The sequence below is a fragment of the Loxodonta africana genome, chromosome 4 (genome assembly GCF_030014295.1).
Source record: "Loxodonta africana isolate mLoxAfr1 chromosome 4, mLoxAfr1.hap2, whole genome shotgun sequence".
In the NCBI taxonomy this organism is placed as follows: Eukaryota; Metazoa; Chordata; class Mammalia; order Proboscidea; family Elephantidae; genus Loxodonta; species Loxodonta africana.
The window spans coordinates 32,562,268-32,575,157 of record NC_087345.1 but is presented as its reverse complement, the minus strand read 5'-3'; the positions used below and the strand labels follow the sequence as shown (position 1 = coordinate 32,575,157).

At 37.6% G+C, this 12,890-nt stretch overlaps 1 protein-coding gene across 6 annotated transcripts in view; it reads left to right on the top strand.

Annotated features, from left to right (window-relative positions):
- The window catches only part of APAF1 (apoptotic peptidase activating factor 1), an 87,080-nt gene that overhangs the window by 65,871 nt on the left and 8,319 nt on the right, over nucleotides 1–12,890 (top strand). For 5 of the 6 annotated variants that reach the window (XR_002788123.2, XM_023559951.2, XM_064283694.1 and 2 more), the window contains 5 exons: nucleotides 212–328; nucleotides 2,808–2,933; nucleotides 9,483–9,602; nucleotides 9,921–10,046; nucleotides 12,296–12,421. Coding sequence is in view for 5 of the 6 variants with exons in the window: in XM_023559951.2 (XP_023415719.2) it covers nucleotides 212–328; nucleotides 2,808–2,933; nucleotides 9,483–9,602; nucleotides 9,921–10,046; nucleotides 12,296–12,421 (615 nt within the window). In the remaining variant the exon portion in view is untranslated. The remainder of the gene's footprint in view (nucleotides 1–211; nucleotides 329–2,807; nucleotides 2,934–9,482; nucleotides 9,603–9,920; nucleotides 10,047–12,295; nucleotides 12,422–12,890) is intronic. The other variant, XM_023559947.2, reaches the window with a different exon arrangement.

Sequence of the window (12,890 nt, the reverse complement as noted above, 5' to 3'; positions counted from 1 at the left end):
ATTTGAACCACAGAAGTGAAATGAAATGAAAGCATGAAGTGCTAAATGCAGCTGCTGTGAGACTAAGATAGAGTTTCGTTGTTCCCCTGGGAGCTCTTGTTGGTTATTTTCTGTTTTTTTTTTTTTTGCCCTCAATTGAAGCCTCTGTTCTACAGAATAAAACAACCTGCTCTCACAACCTAATAGCTGATTGTGCCTCGTTTTTCATTAGCTCATTAATGGAAAAACAGGTCAGATTGATTACCTGACTGAAGCTCAAGTTAGCTGCTGTTGCTTAAGTCCACAACTTCAGTACGTTGCATTTGGAGATGAAGATGGGGCCATTGAGGTACTCAGTTCTGGTCTTCAGAGTCATTTTGTGCAATATCGATATTTCTTTAAAATTAAGTATATGCCATATTAAATAAGTCTTTCTATGATAAATGAAAACCCTGGTGGCGCAGTGGTTAAGAGCTGTGGCTGGTAACCAAAGGTCAGCAGTTCAGATCTACCAGGTGCTCCTTGGAAACTCTGTGGGACATTTCTGCTCTGTCCTGTAGGTCACTATGAGCCGGAACAGACTCAACAATTTTTTTTTTTCTGTGATATATTAGTCATTGTTCCATTAGCCTAAAAATAATTTTACAGTCCAGTTGGTTGTATATTTTTCAGATTGCCTTTACTACTGCTTTTCATACTTTTTGTCTTTCTGTGTTTCTTATTCTCTACCTAGTTGTGTTGCTGTTCTCTAAGTGTATCAAATACTGCCAGAGATTTAGCTAAATATTGTTATGCAAACAGCATTTTTTCTCTTTTTAGAAGCTCAGCCATTTGAGGGGTATAAATTGTTTCCATTTTGTTACTGATAAGGTTCATTGGGAATATCAGTTCAGGGTTGCCTTATGCTTACCTGTTTTACCACCCCTTGCTATTCTGCTTTTCGTATTAGAAGTATACCTATTCATCACCTGAAATCCCTCACTTATTTAAATAAGACCAATAAATAAAAACAAAATCAAGTTGTAAGGCAAAAAGGATGTTAAAATAAAAATCATTTTGGATAAAAATATTTTCTTTATAAAAAATGTATAAAAGCACATTTTCTCTAGCTATATAATAGTTTGTCAAAGAACATTGGTTCCTCCTCTCACTTTTTCTCACCCAGGATTTTGGGAACTATTTCTTATTTATTGTGACGCTAGCCACATTTATATTACTTTGAATTCATTTTCAGGAGAAATTATATAAATGTTCTCCAGTCCATTGCCCCACAAAGAGGAAAATTTTGTGCTTACACCCAAAGTGAAGAAGGAAGCATTGGGAAAGTGATGTCAGTGCTCCTGTATATTTGCCACGGCAGTTAGAGCATGAGCTTAGAGTCAAGGCTTTGTTTTTTCATCGTTGTGAAAGATTATTTATTGTTAAGATAGGTACTTTTCTGAAAAAATATATTTTGGGTGTTTGTTAAGCAAGGGATGATTGTACACGTAAACCTATCTTTCCCTGTCAGTCTCATCTCAAACGGTCATATTTATTCTTTTTATGGGGTCCTTAGTTTCCCTTTTATCTTTTTACTTTGTTGCCAAGCCAGCATCATACTCTTTTTGTTTTTACCGTCTAAGTGCCTTGAAATAAGCAAATTACTCACAAAACACACATGTGCCTCATCTATATTCTAATCTGCCTCAAAATCATCAGATAATATAAATAATTGATTATGAACCCAATTGCCAATATTCAACTGTTGTTAACCTAAAAAAGACAGTTTCATGCGGTTCAGCCTCGTGTCATCAAATAATAACAGTTACCATTTATTAGGTATTAATTGTGCCAAATATTGTCTTTGAATTCTTATAACACCCTGAATGTTAGGTATTATCATCCCTGTTTACAGATGTCTAGATTCTTTTAGTTTCCATAACTTTCTTAAAATCAGTAAGTGGCAGAGTCAAGATTCAAACCCAGATCTCTGAGTTTATGACCTCAATTATTATGTTATCCTGCTCCCCTTCCCTCTTCCCTCCATACAAATTGTGAGATTGTCCATCCTGCTCATGCAGAAAGATTCCCATTCCCCCAAGTCCCATATACTTTTTACAGGTCTTATTTCAGACATGGAGGTTAGGTTCGAATTTCTGAAATCTCCCTTTTTAGTGTCATCTGTGTTTTCCTTCTGCTTCTCTTGAGTATGTCTTAATTTATTCTGGGAAAAGAAACCATATTTCCCTTTTTTTTTTTTTTTTTTAAATAAAACATGAATTCACTTGTAAACCTTTTGACCTAGTTATTATTTTTTGAGTTTTTGTTACCACTTTCTTAATAAATGCCTGTGGCATGTTAGTGTTTAGTCCTCTTAAGATCACAGCACACTGACCCCCAGCCTTTTCATGTCCTTTCATCCTTTCTCTAGTTCTCTCATCATTCTTTATTTTCCCTTGTCTGTATTGTTTTATAAAGATCTTGTCTCATACAGGATTTTTATCTTTTTTCTCTCCTATTCGTCTCAAATGTCATTTTGTTATTGGAGGTTGAGCCCAAACTGCCACTTGTTTGATGAATTGGGTAGTTGAGTACTCAGAAGGACCGCTGGTTCCTACTCCCATCTGTTCATCCCAGTGAGTTATTTTAGGGTGTGTGTTTGTGTACATACACACATGTGTCTGTATGTGTACCGTTCATTTGTGTGTTTTTAGCTAAACTGAAAGCACTGTGAGATGGAAATTCTGTCCACTTCTATAGTTTAATTTTGGTTTACTATCTTTGGGGTGTAATGCCTGGGTGGTATTATACTTCTTTGTATTAATTTTCTGTGAATTTCCATTTTGAAGATTTTAGAACTCCTAAATGGCAGAATCTTCCAGTCCAGGATTAGACACAAGAAAGCTGTACGGCACATTCAGTTCACAGCTGATGGGAAGACTCTTATTTCAAGCTCCGATGATTCTACAATTCAGGTAAGAGGGAGCATAGACTCCTAACATGTATAATGCCGACTCTGGCAAAGGAGCACTTAGGGTATGGCTCCAATCTGGTGTGCATTTTAAAGACTGATTTCTTTAAGATCATCCTACTTTGGGCATACATGGGCTATATGTACATGGGTTTAGTTGAAATCCATTTGCGTTTCTTAATTTTCTGAGGGTGAAGCAGACAATTTGACTTAGAACCCTCTACTGGGAGGCTGTTTATTTTTTAAAACAAAGGGTTCAGTTGAACTTTCTTGCCTGCTAGAGGATTTGGAGCTATATCAATAATTTTTTTTTTTGCCATATTCATGCAATTTCTCATTTTTCTTTACAGTAGTAAAATCTGATTAAAATAGTTTGCTCTTTCCTTTCAAGAAAAAATGTTTACTACAGTGATGAAATCTTGTGAAAAAAGAATAGTTTATCGTAATGGCAGATTGTGTATACTGAGGAATTCAGCCTGCTATACTTAAAAAAAATTTTTTTTTCAAAATTCCAATGCACATAATTAAAAAATTCAAATATTTCAAGGCTTATTATGAAAAATAGACCCCTTCCATTTCTCATTCTCCAGAAGCAACCACTTTTTGCTTTTAGATGTTTCTTTTCATATTTACCCTCATCCCCCCATACAGCATACTTATAGTGCTTACTCTTGCTTTTTCCATTTGAGACATTATCTACTGATTCTGCTGTGGTAAAATCAGGATTTAGCTCTCTTTCACCTTCCACGTGTCCTATGTCCAACCATATGCACACCCTCGCCTACACACATACCCATTTATCAACCCCCATCATCCCAAGAAAACTATAATTTTGATTAGATCATTAGTACCATTATTATGACTTAAGTAGACGTTATTCATAGGAGCCCAGGTGGTGCGGTGGCTAAGCACTTGGCTATTAACCAAAAAGTCAGTGGTTTGAACTCACCAGCTGCTCTGCGGAAGGAAGATGTGGCAGCCTGCTTCTGTAAAGATTTTACCCTTGGAAACCCTATGGGGCAGTTCTGCTCTGTCCTACAGGGTCACTATGAGTTGGAATTGACTCAATGGCAATGGGTTTTTTTTTTGGAGAGTTTTAGACACTATTCACATCTAAACCATGGAGTGTATATGAATGCTTTTCCTGCCTTAATGCAATTTAGGAAATTTCTACCGTTTCATTAAATTTGGCTGGAGTTGGAAATTATTTTACCCTAAAACTTTGAAGACATTGCTCCATTTTCTTCTGGGTTCTAAAATTCATGTTGAAAAGCCTGAAGCCATTCCAATTCCTAATCTTTCTCTTTGGTAGATTTTAGGATCTTTTCTTTGTTCACAGAATTTTTAAAATTTTGTGTTGGATGTGTTTTAGTGTAGGGTTTTTTTTTGGGGGGGGGCATTCAGTATCCTTTCTCAACTTAGTAACTTAGATTTTTCAATTCAGGGAAGTTTTCTCGAATTATTTCTTTGATTATTTTCAAATCTGCTTTCTCTTTCTTCGATATCCATTATTTAGATGTTGGATCTCCTGGATTGATCAAGTTTTCTCTTCAATATTTCATTTTTCTGTACTCTGCTCTACTTTCTGGGCATTTTCCTTAGCTTTACCTTCCAACACTTTCATTTTTGCTATTATATTTGTGACATTAAAGAGTCCGTTCTTACTGTTTATTCCTTTCGAAGAGCACTGTGTTTTTGTTTCATGGATGAAATATCTTACATTTCTAAGGACGGATGAGTGAAGATATGTGTGTATATATATATATATATATGTATATATATATATATTATATATGTATATTTTTTTGGCCAGGTTTTCATTTCCCTGCATACTTGCTATTCCCTCTAAGTTGCTTTTTCTATTTGGTTATTTTGTTTTTTTTTATTTTAAAGGCCCTCTTTAGCTCTGTGGAGATCATTGACTACCAGAGATGGGCACTGAAAGGCTGGCTGAAAGCTCTGTGTATTGACTGAGACCTTCTCTGAAAGGGGATCTGGATGTAGAACCTTTGTTGTTAGTATCTTTAGGCTTTTTGTCTTAGTCTGGTGAGATTCCTAAAGATGAATCTTCTAGTCTCCTTCCTGGAGTTCTCAGAGCTAAGTGGGGGAAAGAAAACTGTGAGTAGATGTAGAGTCTCAACTTTTAGTACGTAAACCTTCTCTTGATCTTTTTTTAATACCATGATCCTCAATTTTGCAGATGCCTTTAATCCAGATACCCTTTAATCTTTTAGATGTGCTTTCATTGTCTAGAGGGGCATTCTCCACTTTATTCTCTTTTTTATCATAGTAACTTTTTTTGGAATTTGATCACAATTCTTTTTTTTTTTTTTTTTACATGATATTAGTTTTCCTGAACTATTAGGAGGGAGGGGAAGGCCAGCATTTCTAACTTTATAGCCCCCTCTTCTGTTGTTTTCATGAAGTGTTAAAAAAGGAAAGTATATATATATGTATATATACATACATACATATATATATATATACACATATATATATGACTTGTTCTTAAGAGATCTCTTTGCTCTTGGACCTTCTTTTGGTTTTATTTGGAGCCTTTCTTTTGCCCCTGTAGTTCTTATCCTACTCAATTTGCATTCTGTTTCCAGCAGCTTCCCCAGTGTAGGGTTGTCCTGGTTAATTTTGAGTGCTATAGCCCTTTCAGTCCTTACCACAGTCCCCTTGTACTTCATTTGTGTTGCCCTTCTCCAGTTGAACACAGTTATATGTTCAACTTTTTGAGGAATTGCCAAACTGTTTTCCTCAGTGGCTGAACCATTTTACATTCCCACCAGCAAAGGATGAGGGTTCCTGTTTCTCCACAACCTTGTCAGCACTTGTTGTTTTCAGTTTTTTGATCATTACCATTCTCATGGGGGTGAGGTAATATCTCAATGTGATTTTGATTTCCATCTCCCTAACATGGAGTCTCCATGAGTCAGAATTGACTTGACACCAACTAACAACAACAGTGGCTATGACGTTGAAGATCTTTTCATGTGCTTGTTGGCCATTTGAATATCATCTTTGGTGAACTGTCTGTTCAAGTCCTTTGTCCATTTTTTGACTGGGTTGTTTGTCTTTTTGTTGTTATATATTCTTTTATTTAGTATATGTATTAAACCAGTTGGCATCAAGTCGACTCTGACTAGTGTGTCAGAATAGAACTGTGCTCTGTAAAGTTTTCAGTGGCTGATTTTTCAGAAATAGATTGCCAGTCCTTTCTTTGAAGGCACCTCTGGGTGGACCAGAACCTTTAACCTTTCAGTTAGTCTGAGTACATTAACCTTTTGCACCATGCAGGGACTCCAAATATTTCTTAAAATGGTAATAATTAACATACTATTAAGAACTATTTTGGAAAAAAAATCTTTTTACATATAGCCTCTGTTTTTGTGAGTCCTGTGAAGGTATATGATTGGAATGAATTTGGCTTCAGTACAGAAACTTATTATTATAGAGTCCCATGGTATTGGTGTATTAGCTGTGAAACTCAGTGTAATATTCACCGTTCATCTCCGGATGTCTTTGTAATGGGGAAAACTAAAATACATCTGATGAAATCCTGCTGAGACATTGTATACTATGTAGCCTTTCTTTCAAAAGCTAAATTTGTAAGGTTTTATGACCAGCTTGAAGATCAGATCTTCTTAGCCAGAGGGAGAAATAATTTTTAGAAATATTTTTAGAATACAAGTTAGATTATTTTTAGAAGCATGAGTTGTGTTTCACCTTCTTTTCTCATCTGGTCAGGATGCTTTTTTGCATTTAAAATGTTTTATTGAGTATATAGTCTTATAACAAAACTCTTAGTAGGTATGTTCAAGAAGTGACTGGTTGGGTTTTTGTTTTAGTTTTTAATGTTCAAGTAAATGATTAAATAGATGTTTGTTGTAATCATCTTTGTATTCCCAGTGCCTGGAATATAGAGGGGGTTCAGTAAATCTTTGTTGAACTGAACTAAAGTTATTGCCAAAATCTGAAAAATCAGATGACCTGATTATGGCACCTAGAGTTGTAAAAATTGAGATCTGTCACAGTAAATTTTGATTTTTTACCTTGAGGTAAATAAAACCCAAGTAGTAGCCAAGTAGTTCACCTGGGTCAGTGTATAGTAACGTACTGGTTCTTAAAACTATAAGAAAATTCCTTAGCATTTTTATAATTTAATTATTTATATAGGGTCGCTATGAGTTGGAATTGACTCAATGGCAATGTGTATAGCCAAAAAAAAAAAAAAAAAAAAAACTACAGTGGATAACATTGCAAAATGATAATTGATGGTAGAGACATCCCCAAACTCAGCTTTGGACTAAAGCATTGGACTAAAGCCGGTAGAAGTTTAGCCATATATTTCTCAAGGTGATTCAATTAGCATGGTAGTTTGAGTCAAACAAAAAGAAATACTCCTGTCATCACTGTCTTAATCAGAAAGCTTCTGTAACAAAAGCTGCTGAGGCTATTCTTTTCTCTCTTTAGTGATTGTCAAATTCTTTGTTATATCTGCTCAGGAAGCCTCTCTGACTTTCTGCTATGTGGAGGGCAGCAGTAAGAACCTAAGTCAGGAATGAACATTGAATCAGGCATAGCTTGGATTGGCATCGACTGTCAATCAGGAGGAGCTGTTAATGGTAGCCACTCATCTTCTAGTCCGGTAAAGCCCAGAAAGGGGAAAGAGGGAGCTAGAAAGTTCCTAGTGGAAATGGTCTAGAGTATTTTATGTTTAGCCACACAGGGTGCCCTTCCTTTCTGGTATGATTTGGGGAGCCAGAAAAGCCTGTTTCTTACCTCTTCCCCAGCATATCTCATTGGGTTCTTAATTTATTCTCTTTAGAATTTCTTTCACTTCCAGCTCTTCTTCTAAGACCCCTTGCTTCTGTGATATCCTGCTACTGTGAATGAGCACTCTGAGACAGAAGATAGGGAGAGATCTGAGAGCCAGGGCTTAGTGGGGAGGATGGAATCTAAATGTGGAAGATAAAGGAGTGAAGAAAGGGGAATAAGATAGGTGTCATTTCTTTTACAGTTTTGCCTGAGCCTAATGGGAAGAGGCTTAAAGATGTTTCTATTGTTTAACCTTCGTCAGTCAAAAACTAGGTCCAGAATGTTACTAATGTGTATACCAGTGGTGGTGGCAGATTTTGTTCATCTTTTTATTCCTCATGTTAAAAAAATAGAAGCCTGCCTGGTTGACCACAGCTCAGAAGTTGAGCTTCATGGAACTTTCTGGGCTGTTTCTTCAGATACCTTTTTCCTACTGTTCCGCCTTGTATATCCTTTGCTTAACCCAGGTTGAACTATGAGCAGATTCCTATAATCTTTTCATGTTTTCCTCCTCTTGTGCTTTAACCCAAGCATTCAGGGAATGAATTGTCTTTGAAATGCCCTTCTCTAAGCAGTTTCTGACTCATACTTCCAACCCATTTCTCACGCTTACTTTGCATGCACTGTCTCCACCAACTCTTCTCTAAGGAATTGCTTTTTTGAGCTTCGCTGAAGTTTTATCTCTATTGTTGTATCTTCTATTGTAGGGTCGTTATTTATTTTAATGTCTCATTTCCTCTGCTAGACTCTTAGGTTTCTTGATGCTAGATCCTTGGTGAATTCATATTTGCCTCACATGTAGGTGCTAAATAAACATTTGTTAAATTAATTTGAAGCCAAGAATTCCCTGGTGGCGCAGTAATTAAGAGTTCTGTGCTAACCAAAGGTCAGCAGTTTGAATCCACCAGCTGCTTCTTGGAAACCCTATGGGTGAGTTCTGCTCCGTCTTCTAGAGTCGCTATGAACCAGAATCAACTTGATGGCAACGGGTTTGGGTCTTTTTTTGGGGAGGGGTTGGTTTTAAATGCAGCCTCTTTGATTTAGTGATTAAGAGGTGTTCTTGACATGGCATAGAAATAAATTCCTGTTCTGTTCCTCTCTGTACCTCAGATACACTTGTATGCTTATTTTGTGTCAGTAACTGATGTTATTTTACTTCCTCTCTTCCTGTCATTCCTGAGGAGTTCATCCTGGACTTCAGTGTGCAAAATAATGCACTATAATTCCTATGTAATTTTGAGGACTGCTTTAGGAAATAGCCAAGATCTCTGAAGGTCAGAAATTCTATGACCTGGTGTGAAGCTGCTTTGGTCAGCTGAGCTTCCTGGATAATATGGCTGGCTTCAGTGGAGCCAGGATCCATAGACTTGCCTAGCTTGTGAGGTTCAGAAATCTGTGAATACGTAATTGGTATCATTTTCTGTAGAAGATTTAATCAGATGGTGAGTTCACTGGCATATTATATCTTTTCTCTGTCTTCTGGTATAACTAACTTTCCTCTAGGCAACTGAAGAAAACAAATTTTACTTAGGAGGAAAAGTATTTTGTTTTGCCGTAATCAAGTTAATTATCACCAGCTTTTCTCTTCTCTCTCTGTAAAATGGGAACTCCATATACTTCTTGTTTTACTGAGATCGCATGAGGGTGAGAGACTTTAAATGAGAAAGAGTACATTCCTCCATTCCTCCAGTAGATACTACAATAACAGACTTCTTTCTTTGATATTCAGGTATGGAATTGGCGGTCAGAGGAATATGTCTTTCTGCAAGCCCATCAGGAAACAGTGAAAGACTTCAGGCTCTTGAAAAATTCAAGACTGCTTTCTTGGTCATTTGATGGAACAGTGAAGGTAGTTTGAAGCATTGGTTTGTTTTTTAAAAAAAGTTTTCTAATAATGATTGTATTGTGACAGCCAAAAACAGATAGGTGTTAAGCAACCACTTACATTTTTTAATTTTTATTTTCTCATGCCTGTTTTCTGTTTACTGCGGTCACCTACATCTGCTGTATGTTTATGAGCATTTATTTATGCTAAAGGACACTTCAAGCAAAGAGGTCAGAAAAACCAGTGTGCAAAAGTTCTTGTATTATAGACCTATCTTGTAGCTGATCATGCTCACTAATATAAATGTTCTTACAAGTATCAAATTCGAGGCTTTTTTTTAAGGTGTGGAATATTATTACTGGAAGAATAGAAAAAGACTTTGTCTGTCACCAGGATACAGTACTCTCTTGTGATATTTCTCCTGATGCTACCAAGTTTTCATCTACCTCTGCTGACAAGACTGCAAAGGTAGGTTGATCATTTGAAATGTGCATGGATAAAACTTTGGTAGCAGTTATGTATTATAGGTCCAAATAATGTATAAAACAGGACAGTTTGTGTCTACATGTCCATGTCCTGTTCTGTGAGCTTTTGGAGGATGCCTTTGGTGTTTAGTAGGCGTCCAATAGATTGAATGAATGACATTGAGGACTCCTGGTTTCTACTTTACTGATTTCTTTAATCTAATGCAATATCTACTTCATACTATAAAGGCAATAAAAATCATTGAAAAGGTTCTACTTTTAATTATACACTCACAATAAATTCTTATATGATTGATACACATTGATGCTTCTGAAAATCACATTCCAGTGAAATGATGCTGCTTGGTATTGTGAGGTTCGGAAATCTGTGACTACATATTTGGGATAATTTTCTCTGGAAAATTTAATCAGATGGTGAGCTCTGAGTATTTCGTTCTCTTTTTTCTCTGTTTCTTTTAATGGTATCACTATCTACTCATCTTTCCGAACTACAAACCTTGGAGGTATCAGAGGCTCCGTCCTGTCTCTCGTGCCCTGTTGATTATTCTTCAGTGTCTCTTAACTTGTCTTCTCCTCCCTCTTCTCTGGTGGACTCTCTCCTCACATCCTCTCTCCCACTAGTCTGTGCGTCTTCCAGTGTATCTTCTATACAGCTGCCTGAGTCTTTGGCTGAAACACCTCTGTTACCTGAAGGTTTATAACCCAAACTCCTTAGGACATTAGCATCTGTTTGTGCTACATTGTTCCCTCTCTGTGGGGCTACTTCCTGTCTCTGTCTTTTTGTGCATGCGGTTAACTTTAGTTAGACAAAACTTTCTACTCCTTTCTTACCTCAAAGAATTATGGCTCATTCTTTCAGACCTGGATCTGACGTCAGCTCTGCTGTCATTAAAGCCTTCCTGACCCTCACGTAGGGTTAACTCCTCTACCTTCAGTGCTGCCATTACATTTTATTCATGTTTGTTTACACATTTACTTTGCACAACTGCACACTTTTTTGTTCACAGGCCTATCTGTCTGATTAAATTATAAAGTTTTCAAGGACAGGGATTGTATCTAGTTCATCTTTGTACCACCAGCTCCTACCTCAGTGTCTGGTACATGGTGGTTTTCAGTATATGCTAGTTAAATGGTGATGATGGAATGAGAAGGGAGAATATTGGAAGGCAAAGAACAGCATGTGACCACCAAGACAATAGGATAAGAGTGACTAACCTTTAAAGAACACATGCCATGTGCTAAGCCCTGTGCTAGGAATTTCCCTCTCTGCAGTCTCATTTCATCTCCACACCATAGGGTACTATTGTCCCCATTTTACAGATGCAGAAACTGAAGCTGGGAAAGGTTAGGTGAGTTGTCGCAGGTCACAAGGAGCTAGTAAGTAGTCCATCTGGGACTCTCATACTCAGGTCTGCTTCACTCCACAGACCTCTCCTAACTGATTTGCTCTTCCTACCAATAACTTACTTCTTTAATAAAGTTAAGGAAGCTGTGACTTTGAACCTGGAACTGAAGTTGTCTTAGTCATCTAGTGCTGCCATAACAGAAATACCGCAACTGGATGGCTTTAATAAAGAGAAATTTATTTTTTCACAGTCTAGTAGGTTACAAATCCAAATTCAGGGTGTCGGCTCCAGGGCAAGGCTTTCTGCGTCAGCTCCGGAGGAAGGTCCTTGTCCTAAGTCTTCCCCTGGTTGAGGAGCTTCTCAGGCATAGGGACCCGGTGTCCAACGGAGGCACTCTGCTCCTGGTGCTGCTTTCTTGGTGGTATGAGGTCCCCATCTCTCTGCTTCCCTTTCCTTTTATCTCTTGAGAGATAAAAGGTGGTGCAGGCCACACCCCAGGGAAACTCTCTTTACGTTGGATCAGGGATGTGACCTGAGTAAGAGTGGTGTTAGAATGCCACTGTAATCCTTTTCAACATAATATTACAATCACAAAATGGAGGACAACCAGAGAATACTGGGAATTATGGCCCAGCCAAATTGATAGACATATTTTTTGGGGGGACACTATTCAATCCACGACAGAAGTTAACTTGAGTAATTGAAGGGAAACCAGAAAAATAAGGTTTCAAGTTGAAAGTTGAACAGTATCATGAGAGCCTATGAACTGTCAGACGTTAGGACTCCTAGGCGATTGAATATATGGCCAAACAGCACTGGAAGCAGAGTTTGCTGATGTTTTTTGTAGTGCATTTACTATTTCTAAACATCCCGAATTGCCTTTCAGATCTGGAATTTTGACCTCCTTTTCCCTCTTCATGAATTGAGTGGCCACACAGGCTGTGTGCGCTGCTCCGTCTTCTCTGTGGACAGTACCCTGCTGGCGACTGGAGATGACAACGGAGAAATCAGGGTAGGGTGTTTGCTGACCTGAAAACACTGCTCTCCCTGTGGCTTGGGCTGGCAGCCCTCTTCATGACGTTGGGGATCTTCGTTAATGTGACAGGGAAGCACAGTCCCTGGGGTTTTGGCTGAATAAAGCATGCTTTGTTTTGTTTCTTGAAGGACTCTGTACATTTTATTCATAGCTGCATTCTACTGCAGGAAGAATTCATTTTAGAGTTAGTAGAGTTAGAGTGAACTATTTCGTATATATGTGAAGAGGCAAATGCCCTACTTATTCACAGTTGGTTCTCTGTGTTAGCTTGAGAATGATTCATCTGAATTCTTGGACTTGGACCAAAGGTTGTTTTTAGTGGCAGAATTTGAGGAAAATAATTTGTAAATCATTACCTAGGTTATAAGTGAAAGGTGAATTCTCCTGTTTTCAGTGCTAAAGGGAAAGATCTTTTCAGCACTATACCCATTAGGTAGTCGATGTT